We start from the raw sequence: 17,034 nt of genomic DNA, 5'->3' as shown, positions 1-17,034 counted from the left end.
CATTTACACTGCTATGCAGATGACACCCAGCTCTATCTGTCCATGAAGCCAGATAACACACACCAATGAGTTAAACTGCAGGAATGTCTTAAAGACATAAAGACCTGGATGGCCGCTAACTTTCTGCTTCTTAATTCAGATAAAACTGAGGTTATTGTACTCGGCCCTGAAAAGCTTAGAAATATGGTATCTAACCAGATTCTTACTCTGGATGGCATTACCTGCAGCAAGAGTCCTGACAGGGACTAGAAAGAGAGAGCATATTTCTCCTGTTTTGGCTTCCTGTTAAATCCAGAATTGAATTCAAAATCCTGCTCCTCACATACAAGGTCTTAAATAATCAGGCCCCATCTTATCTTAATGACCTTGTAGTACCATATCACCCTATTAGAGCACTTCGCTCTCGCTCTGCAGGCCTACTTGTTGTTCCTAGAGTATTTAAAAGTAGAATGGGAGGCAGAGCCTTCAGTTTTCAGGCCCCTCTTCTGTGGAACCAGCTTCCAGTTTGGATTCGGGAGACAGACACTATCTCTACTTTCAAGATTAGGCTTCAAACTTTCCTTTTTGCTAAAGCATATAGTTAGGGCTGGACCAGGTGACCCTGAATCCTCCCTTAGTTATGCTGCAATAGACGTAGGCTGCCGGGGGATTCCCATGATGCATTGAGTTTTTCCTTTCCAGTCACCTTTCTCACTCACTATGTGTTAACAGACCTCTCTGCATTGAATCATATCTGTTATTAACCTCTGTCTCTCTTCCACAGCATGTCTTTATCCTGTCTTCCTTCTCTCACCCCAACCAATCACAGCAGATGGCCCCGCCCCTCCCTGAGCCTGGTTCTGCTGGAGGTTTCTTCCTGTTAAAAGGGAGTTTTTCCTTCCCACTGTCGCCAAAGTGCTGCTCATAGGGGGTCATATGATTGTTGGGTTTTTCTCTGTATCTATGAAGCGCCTTGAGGCGACTTTTGTTGTGATTTGGCGCTATATAAATAAAATTGAATTGAATTGAACTACAGGAAAGACATAAAGTCACATGCATTCTGTATTCTGCCCACCTCTTAATCACAGACCCACCCACATATCTGTAGTACCCACCAGCTCTCCCTCTGTCTGCTGTCCAGCACCTTCTTGTCCTCCACTCCTTGCCATTAATGCTAATTTGCCTGTTCCCGATGCTCTTGTCCTCGCCATCCACTGAGCAGCATTATGGATAAATGCTTTGTTACCATGGCACCAGGTACTGGTTGCCTGTGGTAGCTCCTGCAACTGGGGGGACTATTATTTTTATGCCTTTTATAAGCCAGCAATTACAAAGAAAGCCTACATCTCAAAACCTACAAAATACATAATGGCCTACAATAACACATAATTGCTATAATTGTCGTTGTCATTACACCTCCTCAACCACTCACACGGAGGCTTCTGGCTTTCCCGTGTACTGTAGCCAAGAAAGAAACACAAAGGATGAGCTCACAGACTGAGCACTGAATGGGATCAGCAATGACAGTATTTTCCAGTGGAAATATGTCTTTGTTACTCTAATTAATCACGTTATAACAGCTATATTACACATTGATATTATATTTATTATATTCTTTCTGAACTTAAGTTTTTTTCCCCAATTTTATGTAGTTTAAAAAAATAATTTTGTCTTTAATAATTGTAGACAATTCTCTACTGTGAGTGAGAGCAAGCCAGATAATGCAGTAAATTAATCTGGTGTTGTCATCGAGTGTGGATGGAGCGGACTTGAACGCAGATCTCCTTTGCAATGAGACAGTAAATTTATTTACAGTGCAAAAACAATGACAGTTCAGTGTGAAATCCTTAGGCCGTGGCTCCCCGTGGTCATTTCTCCCGACTCCCGATAGTGCTGTATGGCGATGTGAAAAAAGGCGACACTCTGCACTTGTGCATTAATTCCCCGCTCGTGGTTCAGCTCCTGTGTTTTCCTCTCCACCTCCAGGTGCAAAAGACAACAAAGGAGAGAGAAGGTAACCAAAAGGGCATCTGAAAGAGCACACGATCTTCTTACCTGTACTAACGAGCTTAGTCTAATGATCCAGCGCTGGTCACGGCGTTAAATACATAGGTGTCAAAGGTTCCAAAGCTAACCAGAGATGGATAACACTGGTTGCAACTTTTTGAACAATTCGTGGGTCGTCTTTGGTCGAATTCATTGCAGATTATTTCAGGAGGAAATGTTGGATATCAGAATCAAAAATACTTTATCAATCCTGAAGGAAATTGTGGGTTACAGCAGGCAGCATGCTGGTTGGTGCATGTGCAGTAACAAAGGAAAAGGATATCTTAATCATATGAACTGCAGTGGTAGAATTTATAAAAGGGAAGTTATTACAAACTTTTCAGGATGTACTACAGTTGGTGATGTGCATGATTCATGGATCCAAATCGCCCTTATTTACCTTCTTGGTGCAGCCCTTCAGTTCATCCTCTGCCTGGAGGATGCCACTTTGATTTGCTGCCCCTCACAAATGTTAGAATATCAGGGGTTTCGAGTTTCAAGGGAAGTTTAAATTCACCTCTCCCTGAATTCTTACAGAAAAAAGTCTAATCTTTTGGAGACGATACCCAAAAAGCAGCCCAATCGCCGATCTAGCACTTTTTTAGCAGCACTTGGAATACCATGAGGGATGTCCTGTGGTGTGTGCCATCTGTTGGCATCTTGGGTCATGTGGGTTGCAGAGCGAGGCCTCCATACACTGATATTGTTCCAGTGTACCCCACTGATGCTCTATTAAATTGAGTCCTGGGTGATTTGTACTATTTTTGATTTTTTCTCAGCTCTTCTGGCTTTTGTATCGGCATTGTAGTTCTTAGGGATATGGGAGGATGTTCTTGGTTTGGAACCAAGGTTAGTTATACACACCAAGAACATGTTTACTTAAATCCACCGTACTTTCTTATATTTACGTGCTGTGATGCAGTGGGACTCCTTCTCTCCCTCCTGTTTAGGATTTCTGTGACTGCAGTAAAAATGATCCCAGCTGAACTGGACTGAAATAAAACTTTTTTTTTCATTAATTCACCAAGTAGTGCATACAAAACAAAACAAAACAAAACAAAACAAAACAAAACAAAACAAAACAAAACAAAACAAAACAAAACAAAACAAAACAAAACAAAACAAAACAAAACAAAACAAAAGCAGTACAGACAGGCAGAGCTGCTGATTTACTAAATAACCAGCAAAAGCAAAAAACATATGGGTTACACATGTGGCTTATATGTTAGGTTACATTGTTTTCAACTCTTGGCAGTTATTTCCTGGTTTGTTTGTTTGTTTGTTTGTCTGTTTGTTTGGGGGGTTTTTTAGGCCGGGGTGGGGTGGGGGGTCCCAATATTCCTTGTTTTAGTTAAACCCTGTTTCCCTAATGCTGTGGCATCAGCTCAGTTGTAGAGTTGTAGAATATATTTGAATGAAATGTTCAAATTGTTTTCTTATGTATTGATGATTGTTGTGTGAGGTCTAGCCATTGTGATGTGCTGATCTTTGTCCTGTTTTTCCAGTTGGGCAGTATTGTTCTTGGTGATAGTCAGGGACACAAGCAGGGCTGTTTTGATCTGCATTATGTTTAGTTCTTCCAGATTGCGAGGTAAACAGACAGAGGGGTATATCAGGTCTTTTTCCCATTTGTTGATTGGCGTGTGAGATGCATTATCATTAGAGGATATTAGTTTATTTAGCTTCGAGAGTGTGTTTGTGTCTGCGCTGTTTTGTTGATGCTGTCCAGTAGTGGTAGTTGTCTTAGCTGAGTGTCATTGATACTCATTTTTGCTTTGATGGAGTATTTTAGTAGGTTATACTGAAGAAACTGTTTCCTGTCAATGAGCTGTTGAAGTGTTAAGAAATGATTCTAATCACAAATGTGGCAGAGGTGTGTGATGCCTTTTTCTTTCCATTTAATGCCTGCCAGGGGTCATTCATTTGCACTGAAGGGTTGTTCCATATGGGTGTTTGAGTTCTTTTTGATTTTGCTCGTCTTCCACCAGGCTGTCAGAGTTGTTGCTATTGGCGGGCTTTTAAAGCAGTTGTAATGTCTAATTGTATTGTTGATGAATGGTAGATTTTGGATTAATATGTCTTTACAATCAGATTGTTCGATGTCCAGCCATGGATGAAGGTGATGGGTTGAATGCATCCATTTGATGAGGTGTTGTAGTTGGTTGACTAAGTAGTGGTGGAGATTTGGTGCATCTAGGGCTCCTTAGAGTTTTGACTGGTGTAATGTTAGTTTTATTATTTATTATTTATTTATTTTAGTTTTTTTGTTTTTTGTTTTTTCTTTCTTTTTTTTTTTGCCTGTCCCGTTTGGCTCTTTTGCATCAGAATTATTGTCTAAAGGTGACGAAAGATGCCCAACGGATTTACTTTACCAAATGGACCATCCCAGCCTTGCCGTAATGGTCTATTTGATTCACCTTTTATTGTTTATTTTATTTTCACTTGCTAAATACGGGTAAAGACTTGACTGGGGAAAAGAAAGGGGAGAAAGAAAGAGGGAAAGAGAAACAGCGGGGAAGAGGGACGGGGATAAAGGGCAAAAAACAAAAAAACAAACAAAACAAACAGACAAAAAATACATCTATCAATCACCTGGATCACGTGTTGAGAAAGAAAAAGCAAGCCCCAGGCTCCAGGCCCCGATAAGCAGCCACCAAGGAGTGAGCCGGTGTGTACCTGGACGCCCATCCCTGGACACAAAGAACCACCAACGCACCGATGTCTGAGGGAGTCCGCCACTGGCAGGGGAAGTGGTGGTGGGGGGAGATTGGCCTCCAAACCTTAGAGGCCCTGAGATGTCCCCAGAGAGGTGGCGTCTGATACCCAACCTGACATATAGACACAGACATACAGGCACACACAGACACAAACATCCATTCCCCCCCTCATGCTCTCATATGCACTTACTCCACACTCAACCAACGTGGAGACAGACATAAAGAGACGCTGTACACACGATCACACTCCCCAAGCGTACTCTACAAACCGGGTCTAGGTACCCTTGCCCCTGGAGGGGGGAACTGCACCCAGACCCAGGTGGTGTTACCCTTTTCCCTGCGGTGGGGAGAAGCAGACCGCCCCGACTCCGCAGCAGCAGGGAGGCCCCACACTCCAGACCGCAGTCGGACGGCCAACTCCTCCTCCCAGCCCCCCGCTCCAGCAGGCCGCAGAGAATGGGGGTGTGTGAAGACTCCAAACCTCCCTCCACCCGCTCATTGTAGTGTTGATGCATGTGTGTTCTAAGGTGCATTTAAAACCCAGGAGGGCATGGAGCTACCTGCCAGAGAGCAGCAGGTAAGCGCATGGTCCCTCCTGCTAGCCCTCAGTGTCTACGTGTATTTAAAATTGAGAGGTGGGCAACGACGCCAGGGGTGGGGTGTACACCCTGATGGTAATTTGGACTCCGTGTATCGTGCCCACCCCCAAGATCCTATATGTATGTGTAATGAGAGTGTGAGTAATGTGAATGTCTAAGTTGTGGGATAAAATTGAGGCAGAAGCAGCCAGAAGGGGACAGGGGGGGGGGGGGGGGGTAGCCTCCCCTGCACCCTGGTGACACACCTTTACCCCAAGGCCCTGCATGTGTGGGTGGTTGTGGTGGAGCGGGAAGAGGGAGGCAGCTGGAGATGGGGAGGGAAGGAAGGGAGGGGCAAGTGACCGCTGACCCCCGCTGACCCCAGTAGGCACCCCCATACTCTGCAACCCGCCAGGGAAAGGGGGCCCAGGCCCATCCGGACCGGGGCCCAGTTCAGCAGAGAGCCCAGGACAGCCCACCCGACCCCACCACAGAGAACTGCACCCACCCCGTCATCCACTCATCTTCCAGACTACACAAGTCAATAGACGCCCAGGCTGAGAGCTTCCTCCACCTCTCCTGTATCTCCCCCTCCTGCAGAGTGAGTTCCTGGAGAGAGGAGAGCTCCTGCAAGGTGTAACAACCTCCCCCACCAGTTGAAGAGCCCCCATGGTGGCTCGATGCACTGGTGGCATCCTGCGCCAGGGCTGGGCCCCCATACACCCACCCGCCCACAACCCCGGCAACACACCAACCAGGACCCAAGCCCCAAGGCCCAGCCAGGGCCCCAGCCCAGAGACGGAGCGCCCCAGAACCTCACACCTCTCCCAGACCCACCCAGGGACAGCCAGGCTACCAGGTCAGTAACCCACGTCCGTCAGCACAGACCCTCCCCTAGCCCCGCTGCACGCAGCCACGAGGAAACCATCACCTAAGAGCCAACAGAGCCCTTAATAGGCCATGACCGCAACCCCGGGTCGAACCCTCCAAGGAAGATGCTCCTGGGGAGTTTTTTTGTTTTTTCAGTCTAATGATGTTATTACTGTGTCCAGAGTGGTGAAAAAAAGCTGTTGTGGGTTGAATAAGGATCATTGTGAACAAGTAATTGATCTTGTATATGATTTGGGAGTATGTTTTAATGATTTGGATTAGTTCTTCAACTGATTTGTTGGGAACAGGAGTGCATCATCTGCATATAAACTTAGTTCATGTGTTACATTATTGGTGTGAATGCCTGTGATGTTAACGTTCTGATGGATTGCTGCTGCTAATGGTTCAATGTTTAATTGTAGAGTGTTTTGATCCATTGGATAAATGAGTGTTTCCATAAGAAATGTGCCGTTTACTTTGTCAAATGCTTCTTCTGCATTCTGAGAAGATCGTTGTTTTATGGTTACTTTGGTGAGAGAGATGTACGAGGTTGAAAAGTCTACGTGTATTATTTAAAGAATGTCTGTTCGGTCTGGGTGAATGGGAGAGGAGATAACTGATTCAATGCGGGTTGTTAGAGCTTTGCTGATTATTGTGACGTCCGTGTTAATTAAGGAAATAGCTCTGTAACTGGAGCAGTGAATAGGGTCTGAAATTAGTGCTGTATTCACATGATATGGAATGAACTGGTTATTTTTAATTTCATCTGGCATTTTAACAAAAAGCGGAGACAGAAATTTCAGGGGGACATCCATCAGGAGCTTTATTGTTTGACAATTTTTGCTCTCTCATCTTCTGTGGATGTCAGTGGGGAGTCTCAGATGTCTGCCTCTTCCTTTGACAGTGACAGTAATGTGATGTTATTGATAAACTTGTCTGTTTATTTGAAATCATATATATCATCATATCTTTATATATTTCATAATGAAATTGTCTGAAGGTGTTATTTATGATGTAAGAGTCGTTGGTGATGTTTCCTGTCCAGTCTTTAATTGCTGTAATGAGAAATGAGAAACTTGTACTGTTTAAGACTCGTCATTGTGTTTAGATTGCAGTCTCTGTAAGATAAATTGTGTATTTTTTTTTTATTAATGATGCTGTCGAGTTGAAGTTCTGTAATTTCTTTCAGTGTTTGTTTTGTGGGATTTGTGGCATATAAATTGTGTAGTTTTTTCTTCTTCTGTGGCACAAATATAATGGTGTAGAGAAAGAGTTGAGCGCGCACGGGCAGAAATGTTGAGAGCGCGAGCAACACATTGCGAGCGAGCGCAAATGCAAAAACTGAGCAAGAGGGGCTGCTGTTGTGTGTGTGTGTGTGTGTGGATAATAGCAAACACTGAAATACATTTTTTGCACGCAGCAACGAGTTTTTAGTTTTTTAATTTCAAATTTAGCTTTTCTTCGCTCAAAATAAATTTCTCCTCAAAATGCAACACTTGCACCTGCAAATTGTTTTTACATGCGCTCAGAATAGTGGCACAAAAATAACGCCATAGGTATCTCACTTTTTCTTTGAGTACTGTCCTGTACTTCATCACTATTCCACAGAGTCTCCTTGTGGAAATGCCAAACATCTGTTTCATCCTAGATGCAATCTAGTGAGGCAGTTACCCTCACCAGATTATATCAAGTACAAATTAAGATGTCATGTCACACACAATTGTGAATTTATTGGATGTAAACCTAAAAAAAGTTTAGATGATTCAGTTTGTTTGAAGGTGTACTTACAGTCTATTTGACAGGAGTTTCATGTATTTAAAAAATAGTGTAAAACTTACTGTAAGATTACAGGGTTTTATTTACAGTGAGTCTGTCATTATTGCAGCGGTCACTTCCCAGGGTTAGCACAAAGCTTGTGCTCCTACCAAAAAGATTTAAGCAGCTGGGCCTTTCCAACCTTTCCAGTATACCTTTGCATCATTGCTGCTTTGTTGTAAGCTTCTGAAAGCATACATAATGTTTTACTGTGAATTGTTTTCTTTTTTCTTGGAGAAAATTGTGTTACTTCCAATCTTGTGGTATTTCTTAGTGAATGATACCAGAAAATTGTGGTAGCTATATTAGCGGGCAATCTAAAAGGTAAATTAAATATTGTGTTAGTTGTTTTTTCTCAGACACTGATAAGTGCGTGTGTGCATACATGTGTAATGATGTGCACGGTGGAAGTCTGGTGGAGGGGATACTGCATTGATGGTTTCCTTTCATCTAACCATTGTCTAACATTTTTCATTATTTTCTCTCTGTCAAACTAAAACATACTCAAGCATTTTTATATATGCTTGTGTGTATATTATGTATTTATCACATGTCTGATATGATTAGGTATTCCTCGGTCTGCTATCAGTGTCTGCTTATGCTTCATTCTCGCGTTAACCTGCAGCCTGCATCTGCAGTGTTGATAAAGCTCTCTTTATATTTTCAAATGCCTTTTTGGTATTATTGTTCAGAGGTGGCAGGACCTGAAAGTAATTTGTCAAATCCTCAGCTACGCCTTCCATCCTTATCCCCTTCTCCCCGTTACACCCCCCTTCTCCTCTACCTACATGATCACATTTTTCACCAGCAAGGGTGCAACAGGAGAGGAAACATTAACCACATTAAGAACTTGTTCACATATATGTGTGTGCAAGATACCTTTTTGGATGCGCTGAGAGGCATCATCAGTGATGTAACCTGGGCTCAATGGGGTGTGTCGGGTCTTTCAACATAAGACAGTCTCGCCCAGACAACCCAGCTAAGGTTGATCAGACCCCAGCCTGCGTCCCAGCAGCAGCCACCCATGGACCAGCCCTCTTTATCCACAATCACCTTGTGGCTTTCTCTGCGCCTTCACATACAGACCAGATGGCCCTCTTCCTAGCCACTCCTGTTAGGTCCAGTTGGTTTAGGACTTTGCAGAGTGAGCATCATGCAAAGGCTCTGCAGCCCACCTGTATTCGCTCATATTACGCCTTCCAGCCCCTTCCCAGAACTTCTCTACCAGCTCCTGGTACTTGGCGCATTTCCTTTCATTTGACTCTTCCATATGCTCCTTCCAGGACATGGTGAGTTTGAGGACAATAAGCTGTTTTGTTGCCTGTGAGACAATAATTATGTCTGGCCAAAGTGATGTTTCAGTGATGTGCTGAGGGAACTTCAACTGCTTCCTTAGGTCAGCTTGCAGCTGGCAGTCTGAGGCTGTATAGAGCAGACCTGACCGTATTCTTTGCTGCTGACAGGTCTCCTCTCCAGCTTTAACAAATGCAATTCTTGTCTTTTGGCCAATATGGTGTTTGCCAGGAGTGATGGTGTTGCTTATGCTTTCTGAAACCGCCTTCAGCACCTGGTCACGGTGCCAGCGGTAGCGACTTTCTGCAGGGACTTTGTACTTTCAGCTACTCGTGTTGCAAGGATCCCGTTCCAGAGCATGGCTGACATGCTGGTGTTTCACTATTGACACAGACATGGAGGTTGACTGGGATTGGTAAGGCATCATATGCAGCCTGAACAAGGAAATGGACAGAGGTCTGCCTCAGTGATGTTTGTCCAGGTTACCTTTTGCTGTAAGATGTTCTCCCACTTTGCCTCAGCCCCACTGTCTTACTTAATCGGACCTCTTCCTGAATTAGCTGGTGTCTCTCCTTCCCTCGGGCCTTCCCCATTTGGGTCTTTGGGAAAATACCCAAGCCAGCTGTCCCGGTGGCCAGCGTCCCCACCAGCTCCTTCTGCCTGAGGTATGACTCTGCCACCTCCACTCCTCTCTCTCCTCTCCACTTCCTCTCTGTTCTCACCTCAATACCCGCTGCTGACACTTTCTGGTCCCTGGAGTCCCAATACTGAAGGACTTCTCTAGTGCATGCCACCTTAAATTCTTCTGTGAGACTACTAAATGGGAGCTGCAAGGTGTTACTGGTTCCATAAAGCGCTGCACTGCAGTGGGGGAAGCCCAACCATTTGTGCAGAAAGCTATTAATTCTCCTCCCGAGGGACTCCACAGTTGACACTGGAACTGAGTAAACAAGCAGAGGCCACAGGACATGCGGTCGGATAGAGTGCTGGTAAAGCCAGGCCTTGAATCTACTGGCAGGCCTGACTTGTCAACCTTAGTGAGCCAGCTATCCAGTTCTTTGGTGGACTTCTGGATGGTGGTGGAGTTGTTCAGAGATGTGTCGAAAAGCTTCCCCAAACTCTTCACTGGAAGACATGATTGTGAGGTGCAACCAGTTATTCTCCCTTTTTCCAGCCGATGGCAGTTGGATGTTACTTCCCCAGAAGTGACCCTCAGTCTGAAATTGTCACAATAATCCAGGACGAGGTCTTGATTTTACCAGGGACATGGTGGCGGTGTAGTGCAAGATCAACCAACCTGTGTGGAATTGATCCATATGCGTTGGCCAAATCCAGCCACAGTCATCCCTGTTCTCCCGGGTTTCTCTAATGAGCTGTGTGCTCTAAGCAGCCAGGTACTCCAGGAATGTCACCTGTCTGCACTGAGGGATCGATGTAATTGCTCTTGTGGAGAAACTCCGTGAGCCTCCGGGAAACAATGCTAAAAAAAACTCCAATATGTGCTCAAAACATGTGGCATATACGGGTTCTCTTACCAATACTGAACAAACACTTTTTTAAAGGTTTGTTCATCTTTAAACTCAGTGATCATGAATACAGACGTATATATTAATTCAATTCAATTCAATTTTATTTATATAGCACCAAATCACAACAACAGTCTCCTTAAGGTGCTTTACATTGTACAGTAGATCCTACAATAATAGATACAGAGAAAAACCCAACAATCATATGACCCCCTATGAGCAGCACTTTGGCGACAGTGGGAAGGAAAAACTCCCTTTTAACAGGAAGAAACCTCCGGCAGAACCAGGCTCAGGGAGGGGCGGGGCCATCTGCTGCGGCCATATTATACCTGCTAACTAGAGCTAAGAAATTAGTTTGTGAAATGCAATCAGTTTCACTCACCAAAACTGGAGCATAGATGTCCTGGATGGGCTGCAAAATGTTTGTGAGAATATTTGTATTTATTTTGTTTAAAGGTGTCTATTTAGGTATTCAAGATGAACGAAAATGTAATGTCAAGGGAAGAAGGCCTAACTATGAATTTAACCTTAGACAAGTAATCTGGTGGATGGAAAAACAGTCCTATAAACAACAGTAACTTTGCTGTCTTTCTTTTCATTAGAAAATGATGCACAGTTTTGATACATTTTCAGGTTTCATAAACAATGTAACACAATTTAAATGCTTTGTATTGGTTTAAAAAAAACAAACAGTCTCTTTTCTGTTAGTGGGCTACAATAATAAAGTGCTTCAAAGCTTTTTTCGTAATAATAAAAAGAGTAAAGATGAAACACCATCACAACAGTAAGGCACTGACGCAGCAATGCAGGTTTTGTTCGTATTTATGTGAAAATGCTGCAAGTTTTCTTAGTCTCAGGGGACAAATTTTCACTTGGCCTTTTCTTTCATGTTGTCAGTGAGCTTGAAGGGACTACTATTTTTATTGAAGCTTTTATTTTGGAGTGAATGATCGACCTGTTCAGCGGCTCTAGGTATTTATGCTCAGTCTGAGTGGGAGAAGAAATGGCTGCTTCTTGCTGAGAGATGGGGGGATGAGGTAGCTCGGGTGAGTAAGGGGAGGATGGATATAACAAAAAGAGGAGGAAAGGCAACAAATGAAAAGAGAGACAGACTGTTTTCTATCTAGTCCCTCTGCACCTTAAGGGACAACTTGATATACTCTAATGTCTGTTTATGGATTAATGATAATCTCAGCCAGTCCCCCCAATCCACCCACTCCAACTCCATTTCTACAATCCAACAGAAGCCGAACAACCAGCAAGAGCAGAAGCATTAATATAGGAGAATGAAATGGAGGAGAGGGTGTGTTTGTTTAGTGTATGTATGTGGCCAAAATATAGACAGACAGAGGGTGTTTTTTTCTGCCCAGAGAATTAGAAGGAGAAAAAAGGCCTTCAATTTTCCACTTGAGCAGATTTCAATTTACTCACACACACCCCTCCGTGACGCCGTCCTCCCATTGTTATTGACAGCATTTAGACTGGCCCATGGCAGAAACAGTGTATGTCGCACACACGCCTTATGGAGAAAGATGTACACTGTATTTCTGTGGGTTGTTTTATTTTCTGTCTGTGGGACTGATAAAGTGAACTGCAGCTGTGGACCATACATCATTAAATGATGTGGGTCCAACACATCACTTCTTTTTTGTTTTTTAAACAAAATGCACAGAGAAATAGTACCATTACATGTTTAAACAACAGAATTTCAGTACTTTGACAACAAACTCAACAGATACTAAATATCCTGTACTGCTGTTAAACTTGTTAATACAAACTTCATTCACTGATTTAGTCTATCAGCAGAGGAAAATCATATATATCCTTCCATCACATATATCAAACATTCATGAGTTCCATCGTTTAAAATGTGATGATTTTGTGCATTTTTCTATTTCAGGACATTTTCAATTACGTGCAGCAAACTCTCAGTCTATTTTCTGATGCATTTCAAAGGTTAAAATCTCTGTTAGCATTTGTGTTTTTACCTTTTTGTTGATTTTTTGCTCTATTTGCAGTGTTATGCAAACAAATAGAGATCGGAAGATGAGTAGCAAAAGCAAAGGTTGGATTTGTGCTTGTAAATGATCGATTGTGTCACGTCAGACATGTTACAGTGAACGATGTGATCTGCAGTCAGGATATTGAACTGCTGTTGTTCTTAGACTGCACTATGCACCAAGGGAATTTTCACACATCATCACCAGAGGCCAACAAGTCTTTCAGGGTTTGTTTTGAGTGCACAGACTGGACTGTGCTGGTTGTGACACCTTCACAACCTACATCAGCTTCTGTAGGGACACTTTGATTCTAGTAAGGACTGTTTGCTGTTTTCCCAAGAATAAGCCCTGGACATTAAAGAAATCCTTCACCAGAAACGCAGACATTCAAGTCAGCGATAAAGAAGGTATTTTCAACACCAACTGAAAGGGCGATAGATGCGGCCAAAGGTGGAGTATAAAAGAGAAGCAGAGAGTAAATCGGGAGCATCAAGGGTCACTCACAGAAGAGCAGCCATCAATGAGTGCAAATCCAGTCAATTCAACCTGTTTTATAGCTGGTTTGATGGGTTGCCACACAGGAATGCCTGCTGTGCTTTAATATCTGTCCTCCCTCGGACTACTTCAACTGATGCTCCTGTTTCAATGACACCTCTATGCCTCCACCTCTTGAGAGGCTGCTCCAGCACCACTATCTTCTGTCTCCTGCACACAACAACCCCAACACCACTGCAACTGCAACATCCACTACATCTGACCATCTGCCCCCATCCTTCTCAGCTAACAAAGCAAGGGCACAGCTCAGAGACTGCGTCAAGGGAAAGGAGCAGGCCCAGATGGTGAGTGACAAGACTCCTGAAGGATTGTGCAGCCCATCCAGCTGAAACCATTCAATGGGTTTTCGGCTTGAATCAATGATAAGGCAACGTCCATGTGCAGTGTGCAGTGTACAGCTCAAAATCCTGTACATGCAAATATAGTTCTCCACCTCAACACTGCTAAAATAAAGGGGATTTCAGAAGATCTAGGCCATCCCACTTCTATGCTCATGATACAGTTATTTACAGCTGTGGTTCAACTCTTGTCCAAGCCACTGACTCCTTGCAGAAAGCCTCTTTTGCTGTCCAGCACTCATTACTTCAGCTTAAACTTGTTCTCAACGCAGACAAAACAAAGCTCATGTTGTTTTCTAAATCAAGGAGACGAGCCCAAACAATCCCATCAGTAACCACTCTTGAAGAGTTGGTTCACACCTATAAATATCTGGGAATCTTAATTGATGACTCGCTCACCTTCAAACCACATGTAGAGAATCTTGTGAAAAACCTGAAGTTAAAACTGAGATTTTATTTTCAAAACAAGTTGTGTTTCTCTTTTAATACAAAGAAGCAGCTTGTTGCTGCAACATTCTTGCCTGTGCTGGATTATGGTGATATTCTATATATGAATGCTTCTGCTCAATGTCTTCGAATGGTTGATTCTGTGTATCGTGCTTCTCTGAGGTTCATCACTAACTGTAAATTTCAGACTCACCACTGTGAGTTATACTCTCAGGTAGGACGGCCTGCTTTGGTAAGTCGGAGGAACTCTCATTTATACAGTTTTATATATAAGGCGATACTTGGGTTGCTGCCTGTTTGTAATGAAACGTGCTGGTCGGTATTCTCTTCGTCCGCATGGTTACTTGTTGCTTTCTGTTCCATTTGCCCGAACTGAACTTGGTAAAAGAGCTTTTGTCCATTTAGCACCCACGGCTTGGAACTGCAGAAGGAAAATGACTGAATTCATTTCATTAAGTGCTTTTAAATCTAAACTACGAATCCTTGAGGCCAAGTCCATAACATGCAACTGTTTCAATTAGATTGATTGTCATTTTAACTGACTTTTTTTTTTTTTTTAAATTTTATTTTTTATTTTATTTGTATTCTTTCACTTAGGATTTATCTAGCCTGCCAATCAAACAGAGGTCTCTCCAAAATGTATGTTAAATGAAGGTGGGAAAAAGAAGGTTAAATATGTGAAAAACACAGTTCATCACCATAGCTCTGTTTTTGAGAGAATTCTCCTGGAAAAACACTTTTTTAATAACTTTGCAGTTCTAGTGTAAAATACCTGAATCTGTGGTGTATCCTTACTGGTTGGATGTGGTAACAGAGATAAATAATCATTCCACAGATTTAGATTTTAGTGTTGTTTATTTTGAGAATTCATTAATTGAAATTAAAAGAAAAATACAACTTGTTGAATAAAGAATTGCCAGCAAACTATGAGTGGATAAAAATCGTTAAGGAAATCCGTTAAATGGAACAGTTGACCTGGTCTCTGAGACTTGAGAGTGTAAAGTATGAAACGCACTGGGAACATGGAGATGATCTCAGTCTGTGAAACGAAATATCTGACAAACTGAATGATCAGTATTTTTGGTTCCTGTATTTTATGTGAACTCAATAACATTTTCCTTTATACTTTGTTTTTAAATAACAACATGCCAAATAGGAATGTGTGTATGGTATATAGTAACTCTGTATTCTGCAATTTATCACACTAAGCTTTACTGAGATATGTAAAGCCAATAATGTCCTTCCTGACACAACATTGATGATTTTCTTATTTTACAGTCTTTATTTTACTGAATTAATTTTATTAATTTAGTAATTGTTGGAAGTTATTAAATGTGTATCTCATGTTAATCCTAAATAAAAGAGTCATTAATCCTGCTCTTGCCTTATTGCAGGTAGTGTATAAGAATAATGACATCCGTCTTGAGTTGTCCCGTCTGGCTCGAATTGTGGACCCCAAGATGAAAATCCAGGGTGAGGTATCCTACAAGTGTGAAAATGTGGCCACCCTTGACCCAATTTCTTTTGAAACCCCTGAGGCCTATATCAGTCTCCCTAAGTGGAACACCAAGCGGATGGGATCCATCTCTTTCGATTTCCGTACGACTGAGCCCAATGGACTCATCCTCTTTACCCATGGCAAACCCCAAGAGCGCAAAGATGCTGCACGGAGCCAAAAGAACACCAAGGTCAGTTCATAATCTCCTCAGTCACTTGATAATTTCTGTTTTAAAAAATGCTTGACTGAAAACAGTTTGAAAGGACTGATGTGTCTTGACATCAAGGTCACCACCTGGTGAGAATGGCAAACCAACAAATTCACCTGTGTTTGCGAGGCTGTTGTAGACAAGTCGTTCCCAAAGTGTGTTTGCTAGGGCCCTCTTTGTTTTACAAGAAAAATCCCCACTTCGGGAACCACTGTTGTAGACAATAAAATTTTCTAGCTTTGTGACCATTTGTTTAAGAGGAGTAGTTCATTTAAAATTAGATTTGCTGTTTATCTTAATAACACATTGCATATTAGATTATCACAGATCACTTTAACCATAGAAGGGTTCACTGGAGACAAAATGCCTCTTTTGTCAAAGGCTTCTCCTCCTTTGAAACATAGAAGTTGAAGTTCTCTTTCTCCGAATTCCAAATTAGACCTAGATTCCTCTGAAGAGGTAGTGATTGCATTCCTAAATATAGATCTTTCAAATCCTTTCAGTCCTACAAGTCTTTGGGTGGGAATGCTTGCATAACACTGTTGCTGTTCAGTGCAATCTCGTGTAGCTTAATGTTTGATTTAGCTAGCATTGCTTGGGAAGTGCGCAGGACACCAATGGCCTTCGCTTCATTAGGAAAAGATGCAAGTCCATCGTGCACATAAAAATTGCATGTGATGAACTTCCATGCACTGGTAGTGGAGTCATCTGCTTCCTGAGCAGCTGGTCTGAGGAAGTAAATGGCAACTGCTGGTAAAGGACTGTTGCCAAATGCATGTACTGTCATTTGAAACTCTTTCACTGTTTTTGCAGATCATTGTTTTCATACCATAAGAACCTCAGAAAGTTTAGATGCTTGTTGCACACTTTGAGGCAGTAGAACATCTGCTGCTTATCTGCTGTAGCTGCTATTGGTTCCCCACAGAAGCAGATCAGAACTCCAGTGAGAGTGTTGTTCAAGTCAGGTCCACTCAGGAGTAGGGATGGGTATCGTTTAGGTTTTATCCAATACCGGTGCCAAGTCGGTACTTTTGAAACGGTGCCGGTGCTCAAACGGTGCTCAAACCGGTGCTTAAAGAATGGAGAACACAAAATTGGTCCAAAAACCTCTCATGTTCAGCTGTTTTTTGTAAAAAGATAACAATGTTAGCCTTTTCTGCAGCT

The 17,034-nt window shown here is 42.7% G+C and overlaps 1 protein-coding gene across 8 annotated transcripts in view; it reads left to right on the top strand.

Moving 5' to 3' along the window:
- Nucleotides 1-17,034, top strand: part of nrxn3a (neurexin 3a) — a 209,377-nt gene that overhangs the window by 92,121 nt on the left and 100,222 nt on the right. For all 8 annotated transcript variants that reach the window (XR_014916650.1, XR_014916649.1, XR_014916648.1 and 5 more), the window contains exon 8: nucleotides 15,559-15,852. Coding sequence is in view for 5 of the 8 variants with exons in the window: in XM_085440780.1 (XP_085296906.1) it covers nucleotides 15,559-15,852 (294 nt within the window). In the remaining 3 variants the exon portion in view is untranslated. The remainder of the gene's footprint in view (nucleotides 1-15,558; nucleotides 15,853-17,034) is intronic.

The sequence above is a fragment of the Copadichromis virginalis genome, linkage group LG19, assembly GCF_057382275.1.
Source record: "Copadichromis virginalis isolate Kocher_CV1m ecotype Utaka linkage group LG19, C_Virginalis_male_GT1.1, whole genome shotgun sequence".
Taxonomy (NCBI): Eukaryota; Metazoa; Chordata; class Actinopteri; order Cichliformes; family Cichlidae; genus Copadichromis; species Copadichromis virginalis.
This window is presented reverse-complemented; position numbering and strand designations above follow the sequence as displayed.